General features: G+C 60.7%; 1 protein-coding gene across 1 annotated transcript; it reads left to right on the forward strand.

Moving 5' to 3' along the window:
• Positions 1 to 597: 597 nt before the first annotated feature.
• Positions 598 to 16,507, forward strand: MNT (MAX network transcriptional repressor; the record flags this gene model as incomplete). Its single annotated transcript, XM_079904622.1, has 6 exons — positions 598 to 670; positions 6,070 to 6,628; positions 7,197 to 7,238; positions 7,384 to 7,495; positions 12,637 to 12,829; positions 12,968 to 16,507. 6 exons carry the CDS (start codon positions 598 to 600, stop codon positions 13,714 to 13,716), a joined length of 1,728 nt encoding a protein of 575 aa, XP_079760748.1. The 3' UTR covers positions 13,717 to 16,507.

The raw sequence follows: 16,507 nt of genomic DNA on the forward strand, positions 1-16,507 counted from the left end.
ATGCAGGGCGCGAACCCTGCTGGAACTTCTCCCACTCCCACCCCCACCCAGGCCACGTGTGCGCGCGCCGTCTCGAGTGGGCGGGGCCAGCCCGCCCTGGACCCCGCCCCTCCCTTCAGGAGACGCCGCGGCCCTGCGGGCGGGGGCTCCGGTCCGGGCTTTGGCTGCGGCCCCGGTGTAGTAGCGGGGGCGGCGGCCGGGGGCAGCGCGGCTCCTTCCCTTGTTGTGTGTGTCGGTGCCTCCTCGCCATCTTGTTGCAAAGCCTTTTCTTGTCGGCGGGACTCCTGGGGGCAGCGGGGCGGGAGGCATCAGAAGGGAGGAAGAGAGGGAGGGGAAGGAGGCAGGCAGTGCCGCCTTTTTTTTTTTTTTCTTGCATCAATTTTTTTTAATTTGCAAATTACATTTTGCAAACATTTGGGGAGACCTTGATTTTTCTCCCCGTGCTCCCCCGTTCTTCCCTGTGGAGTGCGCTGTGCCGCCCAGTCCTGTTGCCCCCCGGAGGTGATCCCTCCCTCCTGCCTGCCCGCCAGCCTGACCTGTGCCCGGTTTGCGGGCCGCAGTCTCGGCCCCGGCGCGCCCCCGGCAGCTTTCGGCGCGATGAGCATAGAGACGTTACTGGAGGCGGCCCGCTTCCTGGAATGGCAAGCACAGCAACAACAGAGAGCACGTGGTGAGCGGCCGGGCTGGGCCCCTGGGGCACCAGGGAAGGGGAGGCGAGCGACCCCGGTCCCCGATCCCACGCGAAACCGCGAGCGGTACCCCCCTCCCGGGCGGCCCGCGAAGCCGGGCAGTGCAAGAATCCACGCAAGAGCCGCCGCCCGGGGAGGAGTGTTGTGGGCAGTGAGATTAATGAATTCATTAACATGCAGGGAGGACCCGGCTCCTGTGGACGCCACCCCAGCTGCCTACCACCCCTTGTGCCACCTTTCGTGGGGGGCTTCTTTCCCGTGGGCCAGCGGCGCCCTCGGTAGGGCTGAGGATGTGCGAGCCGGGGGGTGGGGTGAGGAATGGTGTTGCGTGGGGGTGGCAGACCCGCGCGTGTGTGCGTGTATGCACGGGGGATGTGTGATGCGAGGCTCGATGAGAGCGGATGGATGGACGTGTACACGGGCGAGTGTCTAGTGCACACGAGTGGGCGTGTGTGTAATGGAGTGGGGGGTGGAATTACTCTACGCGGAGCAGCTCCCCGGCTTCCCTGGCCCTGTGCGGGGGGCGCTCCCGGCATATCTACGCGCCGCTTGGGGCGGAGGCGGCCTTTGCAGAATAAAATGACATCGCGTGTCTTATGATCCTGGCCAGCCCCGCCTGACCCCGCCTCTCAGAGCTGGGCTGGGTCGCGCGTCAAGGGTTTGGGTGAGAGCCGGACTGATTGGACATCTGCGAAACGGCCCGCAGGTCTCCGGGGGCAGCCCCCGGGCCCCCCTTGCTGCCCCCCACTTTAGCCGGTGTGGAATGTGGCGTGTCTGCGCGTTCCAAACCCGCTCTCGGCTGGAATGTTGCGTGTGCCTGCGTTCCAAGCCCGTTGGTTACACCGGGTGGTGACGTGGACCGGCCCCGCCCCCGACCACGTGCACGGGGGACACTCCCGCTGGGGACGGCGCAGCCCAGCCCCTCCCAGCCGCCTCGCGCTCGGCCGGGGGCGGGGCCTGGGCGGGGCTGGCTAGGGGCCTGGCGCCGGGTTGGGCCCTGGCTCTGGCCGCTGGGCATCTCCTTGGGAGAGCCTTTGCCCTACGAGGGAGGAGCCGAGCTCACCTGTCGGTTCTCCCCCCAAAGTCCTGTTTTTGATCCTGGGGCTAGGGAAACCCTCAGAATCACTGGACATATAGAGCTCACATACTCCCACTGACCCCCCCCAAGACGTTCTCACCAGGGCTCCCTGGCAGCACCCCCGGCCGCGGTGTGGAATGAACTAGGCGAGAAGGGGCAAACTTTGGTGCTCTCTCGACAGCGGGGACACGGAGATTTGCGATGCCCCCTATCCCCACGCGCCGTTGTTGGTAGACCCCAGCTTCAGGGTACTGCAGAAATAGGGACTGGGGGAAGACCTCCGTTTTCCGGACTGCTGCGAGGGCCGCAGCCCTGGCTCGGCGTGCGTGCAATATCCGGGGACTGCTGTTCTCTCCAACCGCCCCCCCCCAAGCCCTTCGGCCGGGTCGGTTGTGGTGAAGAGAGTGCTTCGCCCTCCTTTCCTTTCTCTCTGCCTATTGTTGCTTCAATGATGAGTCATGCAGGAGGTAGTAGTGTGTGTTGTGTGCGCGCGCGCGCCTGCAGCGTGTACCGCCGCCGCCGCCGCTGCCGCCGCTCCAGCGGGCGGGGGAAGCAGCAGTGGACCAGGGGCGGGAGAGCGGCGGGTCAACCGGCCTCTCAAGGTCAAGAGTCACTCGAGATATGTGAGACCGACAGTGCTTGGGTTTTCGGAACTGATGGGCCAGGACGTCAGCTCACGCGCCCCTCCCCCTTGTCTTCGAGGTCCGGAGCAGGGTCAGGTGTTGGGCAGTGCAGGTGGTGACCGAGAATGTCTTGCGTGCCGGACCAGCGGCACGGGGAGGAGTGTGCACAAGATTTGGAGAGACTGAGTCACCTGCTGCCACCATCAGCACAATGCAATTCAGGAGTTCCTATTGTGTCCCTTCTGTGTACTGCCCACTGTGCTAGGAGGCAACAGGATTGACCCTGCTGTTGCTCCAAGGGAACACTCACTTCAGCTTCACTTTACCCGCAGGCTGGTTGGCCATATGGGGGAGGGGAGAAGACCCTCACTGTCATGTCTACCATGCTTTCCAAAATAAGTCAGTCCAGAGCTGATAGTAAGAACCACAGGGATGACTTGAGCAACACTTGGAAGGAACATGGGAATGGCTCTCCTCTAAGAAGTTGCAGAGCCCTGCCCCTCCTCCAGGTGGTGAGAACTGGGGACAGGGAGCTGAGGTGAGGCTTCTTGTTGGTGGGGCAGGGGGACTTAGGGGATGGATGGATGGATGCTGGAAAGCCGGGTTTACTCCAAAAACTCACGTGTAGATAGCCAGACCTGGCTGCAGCAGCTTAATCTCTGCAGTTCATTATTTTCTCTTACTAGAGGTTCTGTCCTCTAACTTGGGGTGGGAAAAAATGGGAGAGAAGGGGGTGCTGGTGAGCCGGCTGACCAGAACTGCTTTCTGGGGGTGTGTACCTCATGGGCAGCCCTGAACAGGGATCCTCTCATCTGGGCCCCCGTTCAACCTCAAGCCTCAAGTGACAGTTTATTGACCTAGACCAGCCAGTTTGCTCAAATGATGAACCGAGGATGTGTGTGCATGTGCGTGTTTGTGCACGAGGGGAGAGAGGAAAGGGCAAGGCCATCCTGGTGGCCAGCAGGAAGGCCTGGTCATTTCCAGCAGTCATGGGAGTGACTCAAATGGGACCCTCTTCTCTACCTGAGCTAGTCGCACCCTGTGCCTGCCTCGTGCACCAAGCTCCCTGTTACGTGTAGAAGGGGAAAATGCCCCTGAACATTGGGGGCCACCACCTGGTGTGGACTCCTCTGGCCCCAGGTCTGTGCCTGCTGAGCCCCTAGGCCACAGTGGCTTGGGGGAAGCTCAGAGCCCATACTCTTCACTGTCGGCCTGGACCCTTGGCCCCTGGATCACCCAGAAGGGTCATGCAAAATTCACTGGGGGCAGCTTCTGGGCAGAGCCCAGGGAAGGTGCCAGAGTATGTGTGTGAGAAGAGGGGTGCACCCAAGGGTGCAGCAGAGCATTATTTTGAAGAGCCTAAACCCATATTTACTAAAACCCAGTTCGCTCTCCCCACTTTGTTTCCCCCGCCCAGTGCACAGGAAGGGGGTCAGTGCTGGGTGGGGAATGAAGGCAGGAGGCTGTAGTGGGCTGGATCTGGCCTGGGGCGCCCCCTCTTCTTCACCATCAGTTAAGCTTTTTCATGCTGATCCAGGTGTGATAGAGCTTGGCCATTCACCTGGGTCCTTCCTGGCTTCTGTGAAACGTGCCTGCCTGGCCCTGGAAGAGAGAGGGTAGGTGAGAAGGAGGTTGCCATCTCCTGGGTGCGCTTTGGAGTTGACTTAAAATATGGGGAATACGAGGTTTGCCTTCATTCTAGGTTCCCAGAGCACCTGGTCTTGGGGTTCGGGGCCCTGTCTGTCCCCCTGCTTGTGGGAGAGTGGAACACTTGCTCCAAGGCCAATGAAAGTTCAGGTCCTGGATCAAAGGAATGGAGATGGGGCTGTTTTGGGCCCTGAGCTCCAGGACCTTGTCTTGGGGGTGGGGTGGGGGGAGGTGGGGAGCGGACTGGGGATGTCCCAGGCTGGGCCTGAGAAGGGTTCCTTTCCCAGTGTGGCCTGTGGGAAGCAGGAGCGCAGAGAGCTGGTTTTCTCTGGGCCTGTAACAGAAGCCAGTGCTGCTGGCTTCAGCAGCAAGCTGGTGCAGGCCTGCCGGCTTCCCTTCCTGAGGGGCAGGGGAGACGCGGAAGAGGCCGTGCCTGCTGACTCCAGCCCTTGAATGCTGGCTGCTGGGAAACCGCTGAGTGCTTGCCCTCTCAGAACACTTCCCCGTACTTCCTCCTTCGCCTCTTCTTCTCTGTGGGAGGGAGGCGCTCTGAGCAGGCCTGGCTCACACTCAAGTCGTTGATTGGCCAAAGGGCCCTGAGGCCTCACGTTCTGGGGGGGGTGCTGAGCCCAAAGACCTGTGTGGTGGGGTGCTCTTCTCCCCAGGGGGCACTTAGCTAACCTTGCCCCCTAGCCCCACCCCTTGTGGGTGGTGTGTTTGGGGCGTGTCGGCCCTGTGCTGTCAGCTCTGTTAGTCAGCAGCGTGGTGAATCGGGACAGGAGGAAGGGCTGGTTGACCAGCCTGCTCCCTGGCCTGGGGGCTTCAGCCGCTCCCCTGGGCCCTGGCCCAAACCTGTAGCCTGGGAACTAGAATGGTGGGGGGCAGGGTGGGGATGGAGAGGGGCCTCTGAATCGGGAGGGGCCTCTCCCTTTGCCCTGTTCTCAGCCCACTGCTGAGCAGGCCTCTCTTTCTGGCGGAGCTTTTGGCAGAGATGCTGAACTGAGGCGTGCAAGGTTGTTGGAGCTCACTGCCCTGTTCAACCCCCGTTTAAAAGCCCTGCTTTCCTTTCTGCTTGCCTCTTACTTTCTTACTTTTGTAGTTTTTGCTGCTGGTGGTGGTGGGGAATAAGTTCCAGCACAACAAAGGGCAGAGAAGGACCAGGTGCATTTTGGGTATAGACCTTGAGGAAACAGGCTTTGGGACCTAGCCTCGGAGTCCGGAGTCCTGGGCCTAGTTTCCTCATGTGGGAGCTGAAGGTGATATCCCTGCCCTGCTTGCGCTGTGGGGCTCTTGTGAGATACAGGGTGTGTGTGTGTGTTTGTGTGTGTGTGTGTGTGCGCGCGCGTGTATAGACACCTAGTGAGCATACGTTGGCACAGCAAGTACCAAGCATTCACCAGGTGTCAGAAGACCTGGCTGGGTTTAGCCCCAGTTTTACCTTTGACTCACAGTATGACCCTCAACAAATCATTTTGCCTCTTTGAGCTAATTTATCTCATCTATGAAATGAAGGTACCGCCTGCCCTCTAGAAGGTACCTCCCCAGAATCTAGGATTTGACCACTTCCTCTATTCTCCTGGTGGCCTGTGAGGTCATTTGTGGGCGGGCCTTTACTCACCTCATCTATCACTCCCTCCCCTTAGCCTTGCAGCCCCTGCTCATCACCTGCTTACTTCAACATTCAGGGTGCCTGGCCTCCAGCACCCTCACTGACAGCTCCTGCTCGGCCTTTCCACAGCCTCTTTCTTCCCCCAGCCTGGATTGTTATCCCTGTTATTTGTCGTATCCCCTCACCCCACCCCCGTCTATGAGCTCCCCAACAGCAAGGACCAGGAGTCTGTTTTATTTGATCACTGCTGTGTCCCCAGCGCTTAGCCCAGTGCTGAACTATCGAGTGTGGATGAGTATTTGTGGTGTCACCGGGTGCTGCCTGGGATGGGGTCAGAGGAGGGGTTGCACCTGGAGGACAGGTGAAGGTGGGGCCCAGGACCGCCGGCCCTGCTGAGACACCCCTGGCGTTCTCTCTGTGTAGAGGAACAGGAGCGGCTTCGCCTGGAGCGGGAGCGGGAGCGGGAGCAGCAGCAGGCCAGCAGCCTGGCCAGGCTGGCCCACGCCCTGCCGGTGGAGGAACCCCGCATCGAGGCACCGCCCCTGCCTCTGTCGCCGCCCGCGCCCCCGCCGGCACCCCCGCCCCCGCTGGCCACCCCCACCCCACTGACTGTCATCCCTATTCCTGTAGTGACCAGCTCCCCTCAGCCTCTGCCCCCGCCCCCACCTCTGCCCCTGGCACCTCGCCAGCCGGCTCTGGTTAGCGCCCCTGGACTCAGCATTAAGGAGTCGGCCCCCCTTCCCACCAGGCCGCAGGGGCCCACTCCTTCTCCTCTACTGCCGGACTCCAAGGCCACCGTTCCACCCACTGGCAGCCCCAAGCCTTTGCAGCCCCTCCCCACACCCATCCTGACCATCGCCCCACACCCTGGAGTCCAGCCCCAGCTGGCCCCCCAGCAGCCACCCCCATCCACTCTTGGGACCCTGAAGCTGGCACCCGCTGAAGAAGTCAAATCCAGCGAACAGAAGAAGAGGCCTGGGGGGTGAGTGAGGTGTGGCACAGGGGCTGGTGGGATGGAAAGGAGAACCAACGGCCCACAGCCTGAGCGGTGTGCAAGAGAGAAAGTACCCTCCCAAGCTAGCCTGGCAGAGCCACGGCCCTGCCTCCCCAGCCCAGAAGCGCCTTCCTATATTTGGATATGTCCTCACCCTGGGAGTGGGGAATGGTCATTGCCCTCTGTTGTTCTCAGGCTTCTGTGTTTTCTGACGCCCTCCAAGGTTGAGGCTAATGGCATTTCAAGGCCTTTGGACAGGGTATTGGATTATGGGGCTCTTGGGTAAGGGCCGGGGTCCACTGGCTATCCCAGGAGCCCTTCACAGGTGCATGGATGTGATGGAAGGTAAAGGGGTTGTGAATTACGAGCCTACATGTGCCCTCCAGGGGGTGTATGCCCCACGAAACAGGGCGAACAACTGAACAGCTCTCATCGCTGCTTCTCTAGAGAGACAATGTCAGGGACAAAAAGCCTGTGGCATTTGGGGGGGGCAGGGGGTGGGAAGGCCGCCTAATTGGGCCCTCCTCCCTGAGCCCCCTGTCTGTCTGGATTTCAGAATCGGAACCAGAGAAGTCCACAACAAGCTGGAGAAGAACAGGTGTGTGTGTGTGAGCTTGTGACTCTGGGCCCGCCCCGCGAGCTACGGGGACGGTCCGTCCGTGGTCCCCAAGCTCTCCTTAGGCCTTCCCTCCCGCCCCTGGCCCCCTGGCGTCCGGCTGACCGGCGCTGCTTCCTCTCCCCAGGAGGGCCCATCTGAAGGAGTGCTTTGAGACCCTGAAGCGCAACATCCCCAACGTGGATGACAAGAAGACATCGAATCTGAGCGTGTTGCGCACGGCGCTGCGGTACATTCAGGTATGGGGGAGGGAAGCAAGGCCCAGAAGAGGGCGGGCGACGGACGCTGCGCCGGCTTCCTGCGCGCCCCGCCTCCCCTCCGCGGCCCCGCCCTCGCTCCCTCACCGGCTCCCCCGCCCGCCTCCACGCGGGCGCCGAGCACATGGCCCGGCTGACGTCAGCGGGGCTCCCCGCCCGGGAGGGGGCGGGGGACCGGCGCGCGTGCGCAGGGGAGCGCGGTGGTGGCGCTCGGCTCCCCTCCCCCGCCGGGCTGCCCCGCGGAGCCCCGCGATCGGCACGGTCCCTGCGGCTCAGTGTCAGCTCGGTCCGCGGCCCTGCCTTACCGCCTGCCGCGCGTTAGTGCCCCGGCGGGTGGGAAGGCGTGGGGTGGCCGGCGCCTCCACCGCGCCCGCCCGCAGTGCCTGGGCGGGAACTGGTTTCAGCCTGAGACTATCACGGGGTGGGGGGGGGCTGGGCGTGGCTCGTTCCGCAGGGTGGCGCCCTTGAAACACCTTCCCCCCCCAGCCCGCGACTTGTAGCCCAGACGGACCAAGATCCTTGCAGTAAGCGCACGGAGGTGCCACCCCCTGACTTTGGGGGGTAAACCTAGGGGAGGGTGTAATGCGGCAGTCTGCACGACGAGAAGCCCCGGGGTCACCTAACCTAAAGGCTTACGTTCTCCTTCCCTCAGGGTTTAAAAGAAGCTCTTTTTTAAGGGACCCTCCTGGCCGTGTGTCCCTTGCCTTTGGGCATTGGCTCCTCTCCGCAGTACGGGGCGGGGGGGGCACCGCCAGATAAGACCGTTGCCGTGACGGCCCGAGTTTCGGTTTCCCTGGAAACCGAGGGTTCCGCGTGCCGGGAAGGAGGCTGTGGGGGTGGGGCGAACGGCCGTGCTCGGCTGCCCTGGAGACAGCCGGAGGTAGCCGTTGGGGAGTGGGAAGGACTTAGGGCTCCCGGGCTGCGGAGGCGGGGCAGCCTCAGGGTCTCCCAGTCGGCGCTCTTGGGAAGCTTGGGGGCTGGGCGGCATCACGCCCCGGGTGGGCCACCCTTTCCCCGGCCTCAACTACCTCAGGGGTCACAGCCCTGAGGTAACCGGAGCCAGACTTGTTGAAGGAGGGGGGCGGAGGCGCTGCTTCGGGCCTGCTCCCAGCCGGCAGTTCCCTCCCCGCCTTCCGCGAACGCGCGCCCTTCCGCCCGCCCTCCGGACGAGGTGGAGGGGCTGGCGCCCTTCCAGGCCGCTTCCCGGCACGGGAGGGGAGGGGCCGGGCCCGCCGATTGGCAGAGCTGGGCAGGGGGCGGGACTCCTGCGCGCGCGGAGGGAGGGTGCGGCCTATGGGGAGTGACGCAGCAAAGCCGGGTCCGCGTGGGTGCGCGCGTGCTCTGGGAGGGGCGGAGCCTCGGCAGCCGAGAGGGAATGGGAGAGAGGGAAGGGGGGAGGGGACCCAACCTCGGGTTTCAGAGGCGAGGATCCCCGGGAGGCTTTTTTCTGGGAAGTTTCTGCAGAACTTGGGTTTGAGTCTAAATTGCTAGTCTTTCAGCCGTAGGAAGTCATGTAGCCCGGGAGCAAACCCCTGTCTAAACTATTTGACATTTTCTGTCAACATCGGTTTTCTCTTCTGCACTGCGATGATGCTAAGTGGGAAGAAGCAACAGTATCTTCGTCATAAAGATGTGAGGAGGATGGGCCGTCTATAAATATTAACTTGATAGCAATTATTGAGAAGTAGGAAGGATGGAATGGCGCGTTCCTCCCTGTAGGCACGTACTTAGGTCCGGAAGCCTTGATTGCGAGACGGTGGATTTGAAAGTAAGTCAGAAATAAGAGACTCAGTAGAGCCAGCAGACTTGGGATTTGGGGCTGGGCTGAGTGGGAAGCAAGGTGGACCCAAGCTGTCCATAGAGATACTTGTCCTGGGGCTAGCAGTGGAAGCAGAAATGCTGGAAAACTTAACAAGCCTCTCTGTAAATCCTCAGCTTCATTCATTTATGCATCCAGGTACTTTTGGACAGCCCTGTGTCTGATTGGGAGGCTAGAAAGTGGGGAGCAAAGGAAGAAATGTGGATCTCTGTCCTTAGGTTGGTCTTGCAGCAGAGTATCACATAACCAAACAGAACTCTTTTACGAGGGCGTAGTAGGGATAGGGGTCACAGGATCTGGGGAGTTAGGGAAGTTGCTGCTGAGGAAGGGGCATTTGAGCTGGGACCTGAAGGCCAGGGTGACCGAGACAAGTGGAGGGCAGAAAGCCCAGTGCAGACCAAAGTTTCTCCAGTAGGAGGAAGCGGGATGCATTTTTGGAAGTTAAAGGTGGTCAGGAGGGTTGCTGTGCAGAGATGGAGGCAGCAGGGCACCAGATGGGGTTGGAAGGGAGTACTGGAGAGACCACGTAGGGTGGGGAGACTGAGGGCTTTGGTTGTGTGCTGAGGTGGGAAGCTATGGGAAAGCTGTAGCCCCCAGCCAGACCCACAGTACCTTGGAGGTAGTAAAGGATTTGAAGACAGTATCAGTGAAGTGGACAGAAACAGGAAGAGGAGTAGGCAGGTACCAAACCACGCATCCAGGTAGTCTTAGAAAGGAAATGGGTTTGGAATGAAGCAATGGGGACAAAAGTTAGACCCTGGGAAAGCTTTCCAGGGATCTCTAGGCCTGTGGAGAGCTGGACTAGGTGAGAACTGGAGGTCTGGGCCCCTGACATCCTCTCTCCCTGAGCCGGCAGTCTACGCTCCCCACTAGCTAGCAGGTAGCATTCCGGACAGGCACTTCCAGCCCCCTGCATCCAGGTTTGAGTGAGGGCTGACTCACCCCAGGCCTCATCATTAATGTGGCCCCATCCAATTGGCATGTCTAGCACTGGCCTCTCAGGGTAGAACCAGGTGAGAAGCAGATGTGTGTGTGTGTGTGTGTGTGTGTGTGTGTGTAAATCAGGGCAGCGGGGAATCTTTCTGGCAGAAATATGGGGAGAGACAGGTTAATCTCAAAGCCAGGATGATAGAGAGCTGTGTGTGGCCTGGGACTGGCAACAAGTATAAAAGGTGTAAAGCTGCCAGATCTCAGGTCAGTACAGAGCATCGCTGTGTCTGGGTTGCGTGTCACAGGCATTACCGTTTTAGGCATCTCTGACTTGTGAGGCCAGGAATGTAAGCAGTTTGGGGCTGCAGGAGGGAGCGTGGGGAAGTTGGGCCCAGTTGGTGTGTGGAGTTGAAGCCGTTGCTGTGCCAGGGTGGTCAGGTGAACAGTCAGAAAAGGCTGTTGCAAAATTGCCCGAAGGAACTGGAATCAGGGGAAACTCAAGTCTAATGAGAGACTGTGATTCTCCTGTAATGAGGCGGAGAGACAGGGTAGAGGTGGGTACCAACACGCTCGGGTCGTCACAGATTGTTCCCCCGAGGCTAAGACATCACTCATGGCTCTGTCCTGGCCACTGGTAGCCTTAGGGGATGTAAGGTAACCGCAGAACAGTCCTTGCCCCGCTCCCAGGGTTGGACAGGGACAGCATGTATTGAGATGGAAAAACAAAACGTGGAATATTTAGGGGCTCGTGTGAGCCAGTGTCAGTCTCAATGCTGACAGTCTCATTAAACGCTCAGCGGTGTGGTGCCAGTGCCAAGAAGGGCTTGAGGGCAGGAGGATGTACCGGGAGGATGTGGGATGGGGATGGAAGTGAGGAGGTGGGGGCCCAGAGGTGGGCCTGGAGCACAAGCAGGTAAGACCTGGAGGGGTGAGAAGGGAGGATGTGTGTGTGAGCCAGTGGGCTCCACACTTGGCTGTGAATGGCAAGCCTTGGAAGCGAGAAGCTCAGGAGCAGGTCAGGTAAGAGACTCAGGGAGCAGCCAGCAAGATTGTCCTTGCTGTCTGGTGGACCCAGCAGTCATGATGCGCCTGGGCTGAGGAAAAGCTGGCAACAGGGAGGCCTGCAAGATTGAAGATGAGATGGTTGGATAAAGTGTCAGTCGGGAGGTCACAGAGGACAAGGAGAGAGTCTCGGTGTGGAAGGGAGTTGAGAAACAGGACAGGAGCCGGCAATTCAGAGCTGCTAATAAGCATCGTTCGAAGGGAAGCTGGAGACACTTCTGACAGGGGAGCATTGCCACAGTCTGGGTAGCGGGGCATCCAGCACCTGCGGGAGGGTCGACCTGAGAGCTTGCCTGTGGCCCTGGGGGAGTTGAAGGGGAGATGGTGCCGTGGACAAGGGAGCTCTCTCCAGTGTTCTTAGTGAAGTGGGTAGCCTCAGTGTCACGGGGGAGGAGCTACCTGCGACCTGTCGTAAAGGACGGAGCCTCTCCAGGGGTGCTCAGGTGGAAGCAACGGTGCTGTCCTCCCAAGAGCTGTTTCTCATTGGCCGGGGCAGCTCAGGGGCAGGTGTGGAAGGAGGGGCACATTGCAGGGCCTGGGGTAGCTCCGCAACCTGGGGCGTCTGGAGGGCTGCGGGCAGCGTGGACGTAGAGCAGTATGGAGAGGCGGCACAGGTGGGCACTGTGGGGAGGAGCCCAGGAGGTCGGAGAGGAGGTGCACAGCCAGCAGCTGTTAGGGACGACATAGAGAAGGTCGAGGAGATGAGACGGGGGTCTCAGAATCTGGTGGCTCATCCTCCAAGGGCATTGAAGTTAAGGAGACTAGTGAATGATGAAGGGGAGAGAAGGGCATTGAAGTTAAGGAGACTAGTGAATGATGAAGGGAGAGAAGGGCAGGGTCGTCTGGGGATCTTTGAGGCATGGGTTCCATGGAGGGTAGCTTGTGGCATCTGTGAGTGACAGGATGGTGTGAATAACAGTGGGGGCCTTGGGCACCACTGAGAAATCTGTTACCCTTTCCGTTCTGCTCCGCAGAATGGAGGGAGGTGCCGCCAGGACGGTGGATGGGGCAAGAGGCAGCGAAGCCCCTCAGGACGGAGTTGATGTGGGGGTAGGGGAGGGACTGACCTGGATCCACACCTGCCTGAGAGCCCACGGTTGCCAGGTGCTGGGCCTCCCTAGGCAGAGCCGTGGACCAGGAGGCAGGTGTGGTCTCCAACAGCCCCCGTCCGCCCGGGCCCCTGGTCACTGCGCAGCTGCCCCTGGGGGCCAGGTGATCTGGAGGTGAGGGCAGCGGCAGGAGGTGTTTGTGGTACCGTGGGCCCCGTGGCTGCCACTCAGGATACCTTGCTGTTACTGGCTCTGTTCTCCAGTCCCTGAAGAGGAAGGAGAAAGAATATGAACATGAGATGGAGCGTCTGGCGCGGGAAAAGATTGCCACGCAGCAGCGGCTGGCGGAGCTCAAGCATGAGCTGAGCCAGTGGATGGACGTGCTGGAGATCGACCGCGTGCTCCGGCAGACGGGCCAGCCTGACGATGACCAGGCCTCCACCTCCACTGCTTCCGGTGAGCTCCACCCCCCACCCGCTCCGTGTCGGCCCCACCCCAGCCCCATAACGTTCGGGCCCCCAGGGTCATCTGCTCCTCCAGGCTCTCCCTGCCAAGCCCTTCTGACCTGTGCCTATCCGCGTGCCCCCCCCACAGAGGGCGAGGACAACATAGACGAGGATATGGAGGAGGACCAGGCCGGCCTGGGCCCACCTAAGCTGAGCCATCGCCCCCGCCCGGAGCTGCCGAAGCCACCACCCAGCACTGCGCCCACGCCTCTGCCTCCCCACCCCCAGCCTGTGGCCCTGTCTCCTGCCCACCTCCCCGGGCAACAGCCGCCGCCGCCACAGCAGAAGACACCTCTGCCAGCCCCTCCCCCGCCCCCAGCTGCCCCGGCCCAAACGCTGGTGCCCGCTCCAGCCCATCTGGTGGCTGCGGCTGGGGGAGGCTCCACGGTCATTGCCCACACCGCCACCACCCACGCCTCAGTCATCCAGACTGTGAACCATGTTCTGCAGGGGCCGGGTGGCAAGCACATCGCCCACATCGCCCCCTCGGCCCCCAGCCCTGCTGTGCAGCTGGCGCCCGCCACACCCCCCATTGGCCACATCACGGTGCACCCTGCCGCCCTCAACCACGTGGCCCACCTTGGCTCCCAGCTGCCCCTGTACCCGCAGCCTGTGGCGGTGAGCCAGCCCGTGGCGGTGAGCCACATCGCCCACACCCTCTCACACCAGCAAGTGAATGGCACGGCCGGGCTGGGGCCCCCGGCCACAGTCATGGCGAAGCCAGCCGTAGGGGCTCAGGTGGTGCACCACCCCCAGCTGGTGGGCCAGACAGTGCTCAACCCTGTGACCATGGTCACCATGCCCTCCTTCCCGGTCAGCACGCTCAAGCTGGCGTGAGGACGAGGCCACTCAGAGGCCCCCTGTGGGGGCGGGGAGGGAGACCTGTCCCCCACTCTCCCACCCACCAGCTCCACACATTCCAGCCAGGCCCAGGCCCGCCCCACCCATACCCACCCCCAGGCCTCCTAGGGGAAGGGGGTGCAGAGACTCTGAGCCAGGGGAGGGAGGGGCCTCCCCAGGGAGCTGGGCACAGGGCAGGGGGTCACCCCACTGCACTAGGACTTGACAAAGTGATGAGAGACGCTCTGGCAAACGTGCCGCCTGTCCGGCCTGGTGCCAGCTCCAGAGCCCTTCCCGCCCCCCATCCCCGGAAACCAGTGCGATGTGGACATCGTGTTCTCCCGCTTCCCCCTGCCCTGCCCACCTTCCTGTGCTGCTGCTGCTGCTATTGCTCTGTCTGGTGAGATGGCTGAGCGCCCGGGCCCTCCCCTCCCAAGCTTCAGCTTTCTCTTCCCTGGGTTCTGGAGGGGAAAGGGGGGAAGCAGAACTGAAGCACCTTGGCCCGGAAAGCTGGGGACTGAGTGGGGGCCCTGCTCTGAGTACAGGTGACAGATCCTAGGATGTGGCTTGTGTGGAGTCCCACAGACTCCAGACAGGTGGGTGCCCCAGCCTGGAGCTCTCCAGCCTGGTTGCAGTCGTTGAGACTCATCACAACAAACTAGTAAAGACAGTTCTCTACTAATAGTAAACCAAACCCAAGCCCTTGCCAAGCTTCCCAGGCCCCTCAACCCTCGCCCCTGGGCTCCCGTCTTAAGGAAGGCAGGCTGAGGGCGGGGGCGGGGAATGAGGAGCTTGGCTGTCTCCTCCTGCCCCGCCTTGACCTCCAGCCAGGTCTGGACTGAGAGGAGGGTGCTCTGGACCCTGTCCCCATCCCTGGACTTGACTCCTGGCTTCCAGAAAGTAGAGAGGAGGTCTGGCCTCTGTTCGGTACTGTGCACTCCCCGGAGGGATGAGTACACCTGGACGCCTCCTTGCTGCCTGGGAGATGGACCAGCGTCTGGTCTGGGTTCCAGGAGCCTGAAGCCACACTGTTGAGGTAACCAGGAAGTTAAAATCCAGGGGCTTGGCCCTGGGGACCTGTGGGAGGGAGCATGGCCAGACCCGGGAGGACTGTTGTTTCTGACCCAGCTTCTCCATCGCTGGCACCATCTTTCTTTGCTCTGAACGTCCCCCTTTCTCCAGCAGGCTGTTCTGAGCCTGCCCTCCCCAGTGGGGGCTGCTGTGTGCCGCCACCTTCCTGCGAGGAAAGGTCCTCAGCTGGGCCAAGGGCGGGGCTGAGCTTGCGGTGGGGAGGAGCAAGGGGGCCTGTGTGTAGGGGACGGTTTTCCCTGCCTTCGCCTCAGCAGACTGCTTTGGCTTCTCTTTTTACGTGCATATTATTACAAGTGGCCTTGTGTCAGACACACTCAGTTACACATGTGCACACTTGGCTCCCCACCTGGACACACTCACCAATGGCCTTTCAGAGTGTCTGTGGAGGGGGAAGCCAGTGTTCCTGGGTGTGAAGTTTGAAATGACAGCCTGGGGAGGGGGACGCTGAGGAGGCCAGCAAAAGTCTTCAACAGATTGAGCCACCTAAGAACTCCCTTTCAGTTCCTTTTGGTCCTGGAGACCTACCTGGGGACCGTTTCCTTGTCTCCTGGGGTGGGGAAAGGGAAGGCCTTCTGGACACCTCAGAGGTTTCTAGGAGGGCACCCTGTACCCCCCCCAAATTGCGGCTCCCCCCTCACACTTGCCGCCTTTCTGCACCTGCAGCCACTGCCACTACCACCCTGTTTGGGGCGGAGCTGGTTTCACTCTTCCTGGTGTGATTATGTTAGAAAGAGCAGAGGGAGAAGGGCAGGCCTGGCCCCCAGGAACAGTCAGGGAAGTACTGGCGAGCCGTCCTCCTCTCAGCTCTGCTCACCTTGAAACTGTCCTGTTAGCCAGTTGCCCCTCGGGCCTGCACAGATACCTCATCCGCCCGCGCCCCTGCCCCTCCCCGCCCCCACTGCAGCAGTGCGGGCCTCGGAATCTAGTGCCGAATGACTATGTCCAGATTGGTGACGATGGGTGTTATTGCTGTTGTTTTTGTTGTTTTCGTGAACGCTGTGACGCTGTGTGCCCAAGAGGGCAGCCTCCACCCAGCCCTTCCTTGGGCATCTCCCCTGAGAGCTGTCAGGACCACATCTGTCCTCGCCCCGTGGGACCGCCTGCCCCTCCCCTCCCTAGCCCTTCCAGCCTGGGGGATGCGTGCGCACGTGCGCACGCACACAAACACACACACACACATCTTACCTCTCATGCGTGTTTTACTTTTTGATGTTCAGAGTGGCTCACTGGCTGGGAGTCTTTACCTCGGGGAGATGGGGAGGTTGGTTCCTTGGGGGGCCAAAGAAGGGCAGGGAATTCCTGGAAGGGAATTAGGGGTCCCCATAACCCCTGCCCTTTCCAGGAACAGCTTCTTCTTCCCCCATCCCAGAGTCCCACCCCCATGCCCCAAAGAGGTGGCCCTTGTTTACAGTGAGGACTTGGTCACTGTGTCTCTGTTTCCTAAAATATAAATCGTAGCGACCCCAGACTGTAGAGATTTTTATGTGTTTGGATACATCTGCTGTGTGGGAAAAAACAAACAAAAAAACTACAAAAACCCTAATTTTGTACATATTGTATTTTTACTATTGAACTGTATTCTAGTGGCTGTTCATGCTCCAAGACATTAGGTATTGAGACATGAATACTATCCATGTAATAAGCACTTGCCTGGAATAAAATATAAAATTGAAATAAACCTGCACTGAAACCCGAG

Source organism: Stenella coeruleoalba, assembly GCF_951394435.1.
Source record: "Stenella coeruleoalba genome assembly, chromosome: 19".
Lineage (NCBI taxonomy): Eukaryota > Metazoa > Chordata > Mammalia > Artiodactyla > Delphinidae > Stenella > Stenella coeruleoalba.